Source organism: Salvelinus fontinalis, chromosome 20 (genome assembly GCF_029448725.1).
Source record: "Salvelinus fontinalis isolate EN_2023a chromosome 20, ASM2944872v1, whole genome shotgun sequence".
In the NCBI taxonomy this organism is placed as follows: Eukaryota; Metazoa; Chordata; class Actinopteri; order Salmoniformes; family Salmonidae; genus Salvelinus; species Salvelinus fontinalis.
The window spans coordinates 33,105,851-33,121,077 of NC_074684.1; the positions used below are offsets into that span (position 1 = coordinate 33,105,851).

Here is a 15,227-nt window from a genome sequence, read left to right on the forward strand (position 1 = left end):
TATGGCAGCATATGACCACGAATGGCATTTCAGAAGATTAGTTTTCTCCCTGGATACACCACTCCCCCTCAAAGGAAAACTCCTGCGCGATTTCTGTCCTTTTCCACACTGTAAATGCAAGAGGAAGGACTGAAAAGGCATCTAACATATTACTGTGAAGGATTCATGTTTATTACCTGTTTTTATGCTCATGTTTTGAAATTATACTTCGTTACTATAACGATTATTGTAAGAAATTGTAATAGATACTGGAAACTAGTAATAACAACTTCTCAACATAAGCCATCTTTTATACAAAATACACACACTCCTCTTTTCCCTTGGACATATGCTGGTCTCATTAAGACACCAACCACAGACACACACAACTCCCCTCCCCCATGACAACCACAGACACACACAACTCAAAGTTGGAACTCAAGACAAAGAACTATGTTAAAAGCCAATGGAGCGTCGACACCAGGTCCGCACAGGACTACCCAAGACCCAGATCGACCAATCAGAAGGCCAGACTACCAGATCAACCTACTTCATTCAATGCATATATAAAGCTGTACAACTGTTTAGAGCGGTCTCTCTTCCGACGATTCTATACAAGTCAGACAGAAGGAGCCGTGCTGCACGATTTGCCAGATATCTTCACACTGAATAAAACTGTCTTACTAAATACTGTTCCACCCTGTCCAGCCTATTGACTTGGTCTCATTTCTCTAGTAACGAATCATCAACATTATCAAAAAGTCTGAATATTAATTCAGTCACCTCTGGTCGACAAAAACATAATTTCCTAGTACATTCATTGTCAAAATCATCAACCAGTCACAACTCTCTGCCTTCTTGCAAAAGTAGCCAACTCAACAAGCCCGCCAAAATCTTGTGTAGTCAGCAGCGAGCACTCTGTCTTCTCACGAGGTAAATTTGCTAACCTCGAAGGTTGCATGATGTAACTTATTGGCGGGCTGGAAGATGTGCTCTTTGTCTTTTCTATTTCGAGGCTGTTTACTCCCAATTTGATATGCTTTTTTTAAATTATGCATGTCTACTAGGGTTGAGGTTGAGTGCATCTGATTAGTGATTATTTTTGCCGGGGTTCAATACCTACTCACTATTTTTTTGCTCTCCCAAAAGCAACACAGGCCTAAAAAGAGATAACCCTAAAGTAATGAGTGACCATTTTAGAAAATCGTTGGACATATACTCTTTGGTTGCATGCTATTTTATGTCAATCATATTGCTTCTATAGCCTATAACTGATACTCCGTGGGATTATGCTGCCGTCTATTGGAAATATTAATTAATATTGGAAATATGAATGAATGAATTCACATTAAAACATCGGTGAGGCAGCTGAGAAATAAAGTGTATTTTTCTTACTAATTCTTGAGATCAGTCTCAAACACACCTATCGCAGCCAATTGCTGGACTTTCACAGAGGTTATTAGGGATGCGTTGGTAAATTCCCTCTGGCTATCTACTCCGATTTCAGAGCACTCTAGTCTGAGTGTGCCAGAGTGCAGAATAACTCAATAATGTTTTACGCTCAAACACCCGTTGAATATGGCCGGTGTCAGTAAACGTCAGCAAAAAAAAGTGTAATTCAATTGTTGCCAGCAGCACAGTTAGTCACCAATGCTCTGGATAACATGAATACATCCTAACCAGCTCTGCTAGGGCGAGTAAAATGGTCAGAGTGAGGTGTTCTCTCATTTGTGTCTGGAAGTAGCTAGCAAGCTAGCCAATGTTAGCCAGTTAGCTTGGGTGCTTGACTGCCGTTGTGACGTCAGAACGCTCTGGTCAACCCTACTCCTCTGCCAGAGCATCCAGTGTGCGCTCTGAACCTGACCTGTTCACCGGACGTGCTACCTGTCCCAAACCTGCTGTTTTCAACTCTCTAGAGACAGCAGGAGGGGCTATGAAAAGCCAACTGACATTTACTCCTGAAGTGCTGACCTGTTGCACCCTCTACAACCACTGTGATTATTATTATTTGACCCTGCTGGTCATCTATGAACATTTGAACCTCTTGGCCATGTTCTGTTATCTCCACCCAGCACAGCAAAAACAGGACTGGCCACCCCTCATAGCCTGGTTCCTCTCTAGGTTTCTTCCTAGGTTCTGGCCTTTCTAGGGAGTTTTTCCTAGCCACCGTGCTTCTACACCTGCATTGCTTGCTGTTTGGGTTTTTAGGCTGGGTTTCTGTACAGCACTTTGATCTATCAGCTGATGTAAGAAGGGCTTTATAAATACATTTGATTGATTGAACACTCCAAGAGCAAAACGCTCTGAATTTAAGAACGGACAATCTGACAAAGCTCTGAGTTTACGAACGCCCAGAGCAAACTCTGAGCGCTCTCTGGCACTCCAGAGTGAATTTAGGTCACACCCAATTCAAACCACATGTGGCTTGTTTAGAAAGTGTTCTGCCTTGCAATAATAAATATGATATTAGATAAAATAACTAATAATTACAACAACAAAAAAACAGCAAAATGCTTACATAGCATTTAGGGGGAAAAAATCAAAAGCTATTTAGTACTATAATGGTATTTACTAACATAATATTATTACTAAAATAGTTTCTAAAAGTGTTCTAGGCTACCCTACCCAAGAATTAGGACTAGGGTTAGGGCTAAAATAGGTTATACCTATTGTTAGGGGTTAGGGCTAAAATAGGTTATACCTATTGTTAGGGGTTAGGGCTAAAATAGGTTATACCTATTGTTAGGGGTTAGGGCTAAAATAGGTTATACCTATTGTTAGGGGTTAGGGCTAAAATAGGTTATACCTATTGTTAGGGGTTAGGGCTAAAATAGGTTATACCTATTGTTAGGGGTTAGGGCTAAAATAGGTTATACCTATTGTTAGGGGTTAGGGCTAAAATAGGTTATACCTATTGTTAGGGGTTAGGGCTAAAATAGGTTATACCTATTGTTAGGGGTTAGGGCTAAAATAGGTTATACCTATTGTTAGGGGTTAGGGCTAAAATAGGTTATACCTATTGTTAGGGGTTAGGGCTAAAATAGGTTATACCTATTGTTAGGGGTTAGGGCTAAAATAGGTTATACCTATTGTTAGGGGTTAGGGCTAAAATAGGTTATACCTATTGTTAGGGGTTAAGGCTAAAATAGGTTATATGTCGGTTTAGGGTTTTTAAGGCAAAAAGCAGTATGGGTTTATAGCTCTCTTGCCCCATCCTGTGGGTATGACATAACTCATTCGTGACACTATTGGCCTTCCTAGTGTTTAAATATACATTTTTTTTATCTAATCATTTGTTCATGGTGCGGACCAAACCGAGGTCTCCGAACCGTTCTGTACGAATATGTGTACCGTTACACCCCTACACAGTACAGTATGGCACAGTAAAGTAACATACGGTACATACAGGACAGCAGAGTTTTATTCAGTAGAGTACAGTAGACTACAGTATGGCATGCTACAGTATAGTAGAGTTTAATACAGTAGAGTGCAGTACAGAACAGTCAAGTTTAATTCAGCAGTGTAGAGTATAGTTTAATTAATATGAACACTGACATTGAGTCACCAACCACTCCTGGACATGATTCCAAAACCAAGCCACCGAAGGAGAGTACCAAAAGAGATGATCTATTGATTCTGTTTCTTTGTTGCAGTCCGCACATGCAGGGCTGACTGTTCAACACCCCATATATTGAGGATAATTTTTTATTGGCAAGAATTTTATATAATAGTTCAAACTGAAAATAACAGAATGATGTGTCTTGTTCATTTGCATATCAGTTCCTAATCCCGATGCCATGGTATTGGGACATCAAAAATCAGCGGTATAGTTCTCAAAGCTCTCAACCTTTTATACAAGTTATTTTAAGCTATGCATGCTTCTGGATTGGCTGCAGACAAACTCATTAATTCCTTTCTCTTTTGAGTATTTGCCTCTTCCATTTTTGTGGCAGAGTTGTGATTGAGTTGGTTATATTTTTGTATTGAGCATACATCTCCATACACCTTTGTCAATTGCTTGGGTGACACCATTTTGGAGTCCTTGTTTACAATGTCATTCATAAACATGATACCGTCCTTATATATTTGAAATGTTATCAATTTTCATTTAACCTTTATTTAACTAGAAAAGTCAGTTAAGAACAGGTTCTTGTTTACAATGAGGGCCTAGATGCACCACATCAATTCATCATCAAGTAGTATATTCAAGGCAATCCAGCTTCCTAGAGGATCTATTTTAACAGATTGTACCTAAAGATCTAGATTGTTTTTTAGTAGGATCATAACACCTTTTGACTTCCTTAGCCTATGACAGAAATAGATCTTTACCATCCTAGACATCATTTCCCCAGGCTACTTTATCAGAAGATATTGAAAGTGTTTCCTGTAAACAATAAATATGGTAATCCTTTTCCTTTAGCCATGTAAACACTGCACTTATTTAGCCTATTATCAGCCTAACCACTGCTATTATAGTCAGCTATATTCAATTCACCAATTACCATGATAAGGTTGAAGTCGGAAGTTTACATACCCTTAGGTTGGAGTCATTAAAACTCGTTTTTCAAACACTCCACAAATTTCTTGTTAACAAACTATAGTTTTGGCTAGTCGGTTAGGACATCTACTTTGTGGACGACACAAGTAATTTTCCCAACAATTGTTTACAGACAGATTATTTCACTGTATCACAATCCCAGTGAGTCAGAAGTTTACATACACTAAGTTGACTGTGCCTTTAAACAGCTTGGAAAATTCCAGAAAAATATGTCATGTCTTTAGAAGATTCTGATAGGCTAATTGACATCATTTGAGGTGTACCTGTGGATGTATTTCAAGGCCTACCTTCAAAATCAGTGCCTCTTTGCTTGACATCATGGGAAAATCGAAAGAAATCAGCCAAGACCTCAGAAAAAGAATTGTAGAGCTCCACAAGTCTGGTTCATCCTTGGGAGCAATTTCCAAATGCCTGAAGGTACCACGTTCATCTGTACAAACAATAGTACTCAAGTATAAACACCATTGGACCACGCAGCCATCATACTGTTCAGGAAGGAGTCGCGTTGTCTCCTAGAGATTAACGTACTTTGGTGCGAAAAGTGCAAATCAATCTCAGAACAGCAGCAAAAGGACCTTGTGAAGATGCTAGAGGAAACAGGTACAAAAGTAGATCACAGTAAAACGAGTCCTATATCGACATAACCTGAAAGGCCGCTCAGCACGGAAAAAGCCACTGCTCCAAAACCGCCATAAAAAGCCAGACTACGGTTTGCAACTGCACATGGGGACAAAGATCGTACTTTTTGGAGAAATGTCTTCTGGTCTGATGAAACAAAAATAGAATTGTTTTGCCATAATGACCATCGTTATGTTTGGAGGAAAAAGGGGGAATGCTTGCAAGCGGAAGAACACCATCCCAACTGTGAAGCAAGGGGGTGGCAGCATCATGTTGTGGGGGTGCTTTGCTGCAGGAGGGACTGGTGCACTTCACAAAATAGATGGCATCATGAGGGAGGAAAATTAGGTGGATATATTGAAGTGGCATCTCAAGACATCAGTCAGGAAGTTAAAGCTTGGTCGCAAATGGGTCTTCCAAATGGACAATGACCCCAAGCATACTTCCAAAGTTGTGGCAAAATGGCTTAAGAACAACAAAGTCAAGGTATTGGAGTGGCCATCACAAAGCCCTGACCTCAAGCCTATAGAAAATTTGTGGGCAGAACTGAAAAAGCGTGTGCGAGCAAGGAGGCCTACAAACCTGACTCAGTTACACCAGCTCTGTCAGAAGGAATGGGCCAAAATTCACCCAACTTATTGTGGGAAGCTTGTGGAAGGCTACCTGAAACCTTTGACTGAAGTTAAACAATTTAAATGGTACCAAATACTAATTGAGTGTATGTAAAATTCTGACCCACTGGGAACGTGATGAAAGAAATAAAAGCTGAAATAAATCATTCTCTCTACTATTATTCTGACATTTCACATTCTTAAAATAAAGTGGTGATCCTAACAGACCTAAGACAGGGAATTTTCTCCTCTGATAAAATGTCAGGAATTGTGAAAAACTGAGTTTAAATGTATTTGGCTAAGATGTACATAAACTTCCGACTTCAACTGTAGGTTATATTTTGAGATACCACTATCCTTACCACCATTTTGACATACTTACCAGTACCACCATAATCAATGCCTGTCCATTATCCACGTAGATGTACCATGATAGTTACCCTACTAGACATACTGCTCCATCTCCCTCTAAGTAGACCTCCAGTTGTCTTCCATTTTCCCTCCCGGGAAAAAAACGTCCCCATCCCAGGTAGGGAAATTTTCTCTGTAACTAGAAGACCACCCCCGTACACATGGATCCATACGAAGTTGGGACCTGTCCATTGAGGAGCATAAAGTGTCAATTGCAGCAGGAAATTATTTCCACGTTACCTTCCAGCCTTATTCTAAAATTGATTCAATAGTTTTTTCCCCTCTCATCAGTCTACACACAATACCCCATAATGACAAAGGAAAAACAGGTTATAATCAATTTTAGCAAATGTATAAAAAACTAAAACGGAAATATCACATTTACATAAGTATTAAGACCCTTAACTAAGTACTTTGTTGAAGCACCTTTGGCAGTGATTACAACCTCAGGTCTTTTTTGGTTATTGAGTTCAATCTTGTTTCTCATGGTCTGAGAGTCTTTAGGTGCCTTTTGGCAAACTCCAAGCAGGCTGTCATGTGTCTTTTACTGAGGATTGAATTCTGTCTGGCCACTCTACCATAAAGGCCTGATTGGTGGAGTGCTGCAGAGATGGTTGTCCTTCTGGAAGGTTCTCCCATCTCCACAGAGGAACTCTAGAGCTCTGACAGAATGACCATTGGGTTCTTGGTCACCTCCCAGACCAAGCCCCTTCTCCCCTGATTGCTCAGTTTGGCCGGGTGGCCAGCTCTAGGAAGAGTCTTGGTGGTTCCAAACTTCTTCCATTTAAGAATCATGGTCACTGTGTTGTTGGGAGCCTTCAACGCTGCAGAATGTTTTTGGTACCCTTCCCCAGATCTGTGCCTCGACACAATCCTGTCTCGGAGCGCTACCAACAATTGCTTCGACCTCATGGCTTGGTTTTTGCTCTGACATGCCCTGTCAACTGTGGCACCTTATATGGACAGGTGTGTGCCTTTCCAAATCATGTCCAATCAATTGGATTTACCACAGGTGGACTCCAATCAAGTTGTAGAAACATCTCGAGGATGATCAATGGAAACAGGATGCACCTGAGCTCAATTTTGAGTCTCATAGCAAAGGGTCTACGTAAATAAGCTATTTCTGTTTTTTATTTTTAATACATTTGCTAAAATGTCTGAACCTGTTTTCGTTTTGTCATTATAGGATATTGTGTGTGATGAGGAAAAAATGTAATTTAATCAATTTTAGAGTAAGGCCGTAACGTAACAAAATTTAGAAAAAGTCAAGGGGTCTGAATACTTTCCGAAGGCACTGTATATATATTTGATCTAATGCCTTAATTCCTTTCACATTAGATCGATAGAACTTCCTCCAAAAGAATAGCGACCATGACAAAGGAACCGCTAATAGAGAATCAACATTTAGGCAAGCAGATATTATTTAATCACAATTGTGGGATGCACATGTCCCCACCCACACATAGACATCTATCCCCTTCCACTTGTACACTCACCTACACAAGAGTAGACTTGCTAAGTGAATGTGCATACAGTACCATTGTAGCCATTCGAGAGGAGCGCCAAAATGGGTAGATTGTCTAATCCTGGCTTGAAAACCCACTTCCCCCATAACAGATGCACGCTGGTCTGCACATGTACCAAGTTTTGCCCGCTGGGACCTTGGAGAAGAATGGTGGGATGGTATTGAAGGTGGTGACCGTGGGCCGGTTCTCTACCAGGCTCTCTTTGATACCTCGGACATCAGCCGTGGATAGGTTGGCTTTGAGGGAAAGCAGAGCCGAAATATGTCTCCAACTGAGAAAGGTGGAAGAGCAAAAGAAACACAGTCATCAACAGAGTTCAAAACACTCAATTTTAGTCCATTATAGTTCATCAACATACAGTCATGTGAAAAAGTAAGCACAACTCCTAAGTAGTATTTTTTTGTAAATATTTGGACAGATGGATATGTAATCTTCACTTCAACACTGACAGATGAAGGTAGCCTAGTTTTTAACAAATTAAACTTTAAGATTATACTTTGTAATAATTTATTCATCAAAAAGAAACAAAAATGCAATTATATAGTGCACCCCTAGCTTCAATAGCTGGTGTTGCCCCCTTTGGCTGAAATAACTTAATGCAGTCGTTTCTTGTAACCGTCTATCAGTCTCTTAAATCGACTGGGAGGAATTTTTCCCACTCTTCTTTATGGTACTGCTTCAACTGTGTCATGTTCGAGGGATTTCTTGCATGCACGACCCGCTTCAAGTCCCCCCACAGCATTTCGACAGGATTGAGATCTTGGCTTTGACTCGGCCATTCCATAACCCTCCATTTCTTCTTATTGAGCCATTCTGTTATAGCTTTGCGTGTGTGTTTTGGATCATTGTCCTGTTGCAAGATCCATGTTCGGTTTAGCTTCAGCTTTTTGACAGATAGCCTCACATTCTCCTCAAGAATTCTCTGGTACCATATGGAATTCATTGCTGACTAAATGATGGCAAGTTGGCCCTCAGGCAGCCCCAAACAATGCTTTACGGATGGTATGAGGTTCTTCTGTTCAACAGCAGTATTTTGTTTTTGCCAAAGAATGGCATCTGGCATTGCGGCCAAATAACTCCACCTTTGACTCATCTGTCCAGAGAACATTGTTCCAGTAGTTTTGGTCTTTACCCAGGTGTTGTCTGGCAAACGCCAGTCTTGTTTTGATATTCATTTTTGAGTGCAGAGACTTCTTCCTTCTTGACCTCCTATGTGGGCTAAGTTTGTGCAGTCTCTTTCTGACAGTTGACTGTCATTGATTGTGGCAAGAGAGGCCTGTAGATCCCTTGATGTTACCTTGGGGTTCTTAGAGACTTCTATGAGCATCTTTCGGTCAGCTCTTGGGCTGAATTTGGTGGGATGACCTGTCCTAGGTAGATTGCCATTGGTCTGAAATGATCCATCGGACACTGGAATAATGTACTTCGAATTGGATTTGTTACACCTCCCAGACATCAATTATCTTTCTTCTGAGGGCCTCGGAGGTCTTTTGATCTTTGCATGATTTTTTTTTTTTTTTTTTTTTTTTTATTTCACCTTTATTTAACCAGGTAAGCAAATTGAGAACACGTTCTCATTTACAATTGCGACCTGGCCAAGATAAAGCAAAGCAGTTCGACACATACAACAACACATAGTTACACATGGAGTAAAACAAACATACAGTCAATAATACAGTGAAAAATAAGTCTATATACAATATGAGCAAGTGAGGTGAGATAAGGGAGGTGAAGGCAAACAAAATACATATATAAATAAATAAAAATATAAAAGGCCATGGTGGCGAAGTAAATACAATATAGCAAGTAAAAAAAAGTAAAAAAAGTAGAGATAGTAGAGATAGAAAAAAGTAGAGATAGAAATAATGGGGTGCAAAGGAGCAAAATAAATAAATAAATAAATACAGTAGGTAAGGAGGTAGTTGTTTGGGCTAAATTATAGATGGGCTATGTACAGGTGCAGTAATCTATGAGCTGCTCTGACAGCTGGTGCTTAAAGCTAGTGAGGGAGATAAGTGTTTCCAGTTTCAGAGATTTTTGTAGTTCGTTCCAGTCATTGGCAGCAGAGAACTGGAAGGAGAGGCGGCCAAAGGAAGAATTGGTTTTGGGGGTGACCAGAGAGATATACCTGCTGGAGCGCGTGCTACAGGTAGGTGCTGCTATGGTGACCAGCGAGCTGAGATAAGGGGGGACTTTACCTAGCAGGGTCTTGTAGATGACCTGGAGCCAGTGGGTTTGACGACGAGTATGAAGCGAGGGCCAGCCAACGAGAGTGTACAGGTCGCAGTGGTGGGTAGTATATGGGGCTTTGGTGACAAAACGGATGGCACTGTGATAGACTGCATCCAATTTATTGAGTAGGGTTTTGGAGGCTATTTTGTAAATGACATCACCGAAGTCGAGGATTGGTAGGATGGTCAGTTTTACAAGGGTATGTTTGGCAGCATGAGTGAAGGATGCTTTGTTGTGGAATAGGAAGCCAATTCTAGATTTAACTTTGGATTGGAGATGTTTGATGTGAGTCTGGAGAGTTTACAGTCTAACCAGACACCTAGGTATTTGTAGTTGTCCACATATTCTAAGTCAGAGCCGTCCAGAGTAGTGATGTTGGACAGGCGGGCAGGTGCAGGCAGCGATCGGTTGAAGAGCATGCATTTAGTTTTACTTGTATTTAAGAGCAAATGGAGGCCACGGAAGGAGAGTTGTATGGCATTGAAACTCGCCTGGAGGGTTGTTAACACAGTGTCAAAAGAAGGGCCAGAAGTATACAGAATAGTGTCGTCTGCGTAGAGATGGATCAGAGAATCACCAGCAGCAAGAGCGACATCATTGATGTATACAGAGAAGAGAGTCGGTCCAAGAATTGAACCCTGTGGCACCCCCATAGAGACTGCCAGAGGCCCGGACAACAGACCCTCCGATTTGACACACTGAACTCGATCAGAGAAGTAGTTGGTGAACCAGGCGAGGCAATCATTAGAGAATCCAAGGCTGTCGAGTCTGCCGATGAGGATGTGGTGATTGACAGAGTCAAAAGCCTTGGCCAGGTCAATGAATACGGCTGCACAGTATTGTTTCCTATCGATGGCGGTTAAGATATCGTTTATGACCTTGAGCGTGGCTGAGGTGCACCCATGGCCAGCTCTGAAACCAGATTGCATAGTGGAGAAGCTATGGTGGGATTCGAAATGGTCGGTAATCTGTTTGTTGACTTGGCTTTCGAAGACCTTAGAAAGGCAGGGTAGGATAGATATAGGTCTGTAGCTGTTAGGGTCAAGAGTGTCCCCCCCTTTGAAGAGGGGGATAACCGCAGCTGCTTTCCAATCTTTGGGAATCTCAGACGACACGAAAGAGAGGTTGAAAAGGCTAGTAATAGGGGTGGCAACAATTTCAGCAGATAGTTTTAGAAAGAAAGGGTCCAGATTATCTAGCCCGGCTGATTTGTAAGGGTCCAGATTTTGCAGCTCTTTCAGAACATCAGCTGACTGTATTTGGGAGAAAGAGAAATGGGGAAGGCTTGGGCGAGTAGCAGAGGGGAGGGCAGTGCTGTTGACCGGGGTAGGGGCAGCCAGGTGGAAAGCATGGCCAGCCGTAGAAAAATGCTTATTGAAATTCTCAATTATAGTGGATTTGTCGGTGGTGACAGTGTTTCCTATCTTCAGTGCAGTTGGAAGCTGGGAGGAGGTGTTCTTATTCTCCATGGACTTTACAGTGTCCCAGAACTTTTTTGAATTTGTGTTGCAGGAAGCAAATTTCTGCTTGAAAAAGCTAGCCTTGGCTTTTCTAACTGCCTGTGTATATTGGTTTCTAGCTTCCCTGAAAAGTTGCATATCACGGGGGCTGTTCGATGCTAATGCAGAACGCCATAGGATGTTTTTCTGTTGGTTAAGGGCAGTCAGGTCAGGAGAGAACCAAGGGCTATATCTGTTCCTGGTTCTAAATTTCTTGAATGGGGCATGCTTATTCAAGATGGTGAGGAAGGCATTTAAAAAATAAAAATAAATAAATAAATAAATAAATATCCAGGCATCCTCTACTGACGGGATGAGATCAATATCCTTCCAGGATACATCGGCCAGGTCGATCAGAAAGGCCTGCTCGCTGAAGTGTTTCAGGGAGCGTTTGATAGTGATGAGTGGAGGTCGTTTGACCGCTGACCCATTACGGATGCAGGCAATGAGGCAGTGATCGCTGAGATCTTGGTTGAAAACAGCAGAGGTGTATTTGGAGGGCAAGTTGGTTAGGATGATATCTATGAGGGTGCCCGTGTTTACGGAATTGGGGTGGTACCTGGTAGGTTCATTGATAATTTGTGTGAGATTGAGGGCATCAAGCTTAGATTGTAGGATGGCTGGGGTGTTAAGCATGTTCCAATTTAGGTCGCCTAGCAGCACGACCTCTGAAGATAGATGGGGGGCAATCAGTTCACATATGGTGTCCAGAGCACAGCTGGGGGCAGAGGGTGGTCTATAGCAGGCGGCAACGGTGAGAGACTTGTTTTTAGAGAGGATTTTTAAAAGTAGAAGTTCAAATTGTTTGGGAACAGACCTGGATAGTAAAACAGAACTCTGCAGGCAATCTTTGCAGTAGATTGCAACACCGCCCCCTTTGGCCGTTCTATCTTGTCTGAAAATCTTGTAGTTGGGGATGAAAATGTCAGAATTTTTGGTGGTCTTTCTAAGCCAGGATTCAGACACGGCTAAAACATCCGGGTTGGCAGAGTGAGCTAAAGCAGTGAACAAAACAAACTTAGGGAGGAGGCTTCTAATGTTAACATGCATGAAACCAAGGCTATTACGGTTACAGAAGTCATCAAAAGAGAGCGCCTGGGGAATAGGAGTGGAGCTAGGTACTGCAGGGCCTGGATTCACCTCTACATCACCAGAGGAACAGAGGAGGAGTAGGATAAGGGTACGGCTAAAAGCTATGAGAATTGGTCGTCTAGAGCATCTAGAACAGAGAGTAAAAGGACGTTTCTGGGGGCGATAAAATAGCTTCAAGGAATAATGTACAGACAAAGGTAAGGTAGGATGTGAATACAGTGGAGGTAAACCTAGGTATTGAGGGATGATGAGAGAGATATTGTCTCTAGAAACATCATTGAAACCAGGTGATGTCATCGTATATGTGGGTGGTGGAAATGAAAGGTTGGATATGGTATAGTGAGCAGGGCTAGAGGCCCTACAGTGAAATAAGCCAATAAACACTAACCAGAACAGCAGTGGACAAGGCATATTTACATTAAGGAGAGGCATTCTTAAACGAGTGATCAATAAGGGTCCAGTGAGTAGAGGTTGGTTGGGGTCACGGCGATCCAGACAGCTGGCCGGGTAGATGGCTATCGGTAGCAAGATAGCATAGGATGGAGGTCTATTTTTAGACACCTCGTGCGTTTCCGTCGGTAGATTAGTGGGGTTTCGTGTCTTGTAGAGGGGATCAATCCAATTGGCAAAATAGATATAGTGACCCAAGAAATGATGTGTTACCACACACCCATATGGTTACGACCAAACCAGACCAAGTTTCTAATCTTTATGGAAGGCTGGGCCCTCCAAGGTACTCTTTGATGATTCCTTAATCATTTGCACCTGATCCTAATTTTAGCTGATGGTAAAGTTAGGAGTGTACACATGTTGTCTACATAAGGACATTTCTGTTTATTTGAATTGCATTTTCAAATATTTTTCTGTTTGTGTGTGATTTGTTAAATTGGGTTACTTTTATCAATGAATGTGGTTGGAATATAGCTCAAATATTAATTTGTTCAAATATGTATACATTTGGTTTTACTTACTTTCACATGCCTGTGGTTCAAAACAGTCCGTTGTAGTTCATTATGGTTCATCAACATAGTTCAAAACAGTCCATTATGGTTCATCAACATAGTTCAAAACAGTCCATTATGGTTCATCAACATAGTTCAAAACAGTCCATTATGGTTCATCAACATAGTTCAAAACAGTCCATTATGGTTCATCAACATAGTTCAAAACAGTCCATTATGGTTCATCAACATAATTCAAAACAGTCCATTATGGTTCATCAACATAGTTCAAAACAGTCCATTGTAGTTCATTATGGTTCATCAAAATAGTTCAAAACAGTCCATTGTAGTTCATTATGGTTCATCAACATAGTTCAAAACAGTCCATTATGGTTCATCAACATAGTTCAAAACAGTCCATTGTAGTTCATTATGGTTCATCAACATAGTTCAAAACAGTCCATTATGGTTCATCAACATAGTTCCAAATGTCTAAGTCATGCTAAACTTGAGTGAAGTTGCTGTACAGAGTGCAGGTCTTGACATTAATTTTTTTTAGCCAGTTGTCCTTCACTCAAAAGCTCTATTCACTTGTCCCAAAATGTATTGCTAAACATACATATCCGAGACTGAAAATTCTGTACTACTAATTTAATTGTAAAAAAAATAATAATAATAATAAATATATATATATATAGTCAGATGCGATTTGATTATTAATGTTATTTTAGTAACAGTGCACAACCCCTTGCTCTCCAACATTATGGAAAGATAACTAACTGAATCTGCATATGATACAATAAATGGCATCAGTGAATTCATTGCCATTTTCCCATGTGGGGCAGAATTGATTGAATACTGAATATAATAACCTGTCAACCTATGCCAGGCTAATTAAAGCTACTTAACGTCTGTTGACCTCACAATAGCAACATGCATGTATAATCTCGAAAACGCAGAGATCAAAATGTCACAGGACCCAATGACTCACACAATGAAGTTCAAGTCCACATGTTGGTGAATAACACACAATTACCCACAAATATACATTTTATAAAAGATACTTTACTGGTGAATTATGTATGACTATATGCATGTGCAGTACTTATAGGACTAAGGAAGTCAGACATGGTGTATACCTACTTACTACTTTAAATGAGGCTCACATTCCTGTATATCATTTTAGCAGGCAGGCAGACATAGACAGAGACACGTGTGGGTCTGTGTGATGAGTCGTCCTCAAACTCCTCCGGCTCATCTCCGTCTTAACTCTCCCCCTTACCAATCGTCTCACCTCTGTCGCTGTTGTCTAGACAACCAGGAGTTGATCCCTGGTCTATGTTCTCAGACTTGAAGACCACTGTCAGCATCAAAGTCTTCCAAGAGAGGAACCTCCACCAACAGAAACATGAGCGTCTGCAGTTGTAATTTTGACGTCACGGTTTGGTTTTTGCTCTGACATGGACTGTCAACGGTGGGACCGTATATAGACAGGTGTGTGCCTTTCCAAATCATGCCCAATCATTTTAATTTACCGCAGGGGGACTCCAATCAAGTTGTAGAAATCTCAAGGATGATCAATGGAAACGGGATGCACCGGAGCTCAATTTTGACTCTCATAGCAAAGGGTCTGAATACCGATGTAAATAAGGTATTTCTGTTTTTTATTTTTTAATACATTTGCAAACATTTCTGAACCTGTTTTAATTTTGTCATTATGAAGTATTGTGTGTAGATTGATTACATTTTTTAAAATTTTA

At 41.0% G+C, this 15,227-nt stretch overlaps 1 protein-coding gene across 3 annotated transcripts in view; it reads right to left on the reverse strand.

The window, feature by feature from the left end:
* Positions 1-3,382: 3,382 nt before the first annotated feature.
* LOC129817752 (tumor necrosis factor alpha-induced protein 2-like) overlaps positions 3,383-15,227 on the reverse strand; it is a 37,410-nt gene continuing 25,565 nt past the window's right edge. Inside the window, exons 12-13 of one of the 3 annotated variants that reach the window (XM_055873277.1) lie at positions 7,819-7,974; positions 3,383-6,361 (exon numbers count right to left, since the gene is read on the reverse strand). In XM_055873277.1, the coding sequence (XP_055729252.1) occupies positions 6,235-6,361; positions 7,819-7,974 (283 nt within the window). In that variant the 3' untranslated portion in view covers positions 3,383-6,234. Of the gene's footprint in view, positions 7,975-15,227 lie in introns of all 3 variants that reach the window. The other 2 variants (XR_008753759.1, XM_055873279.1) reach the window with 2 other exon arrangements.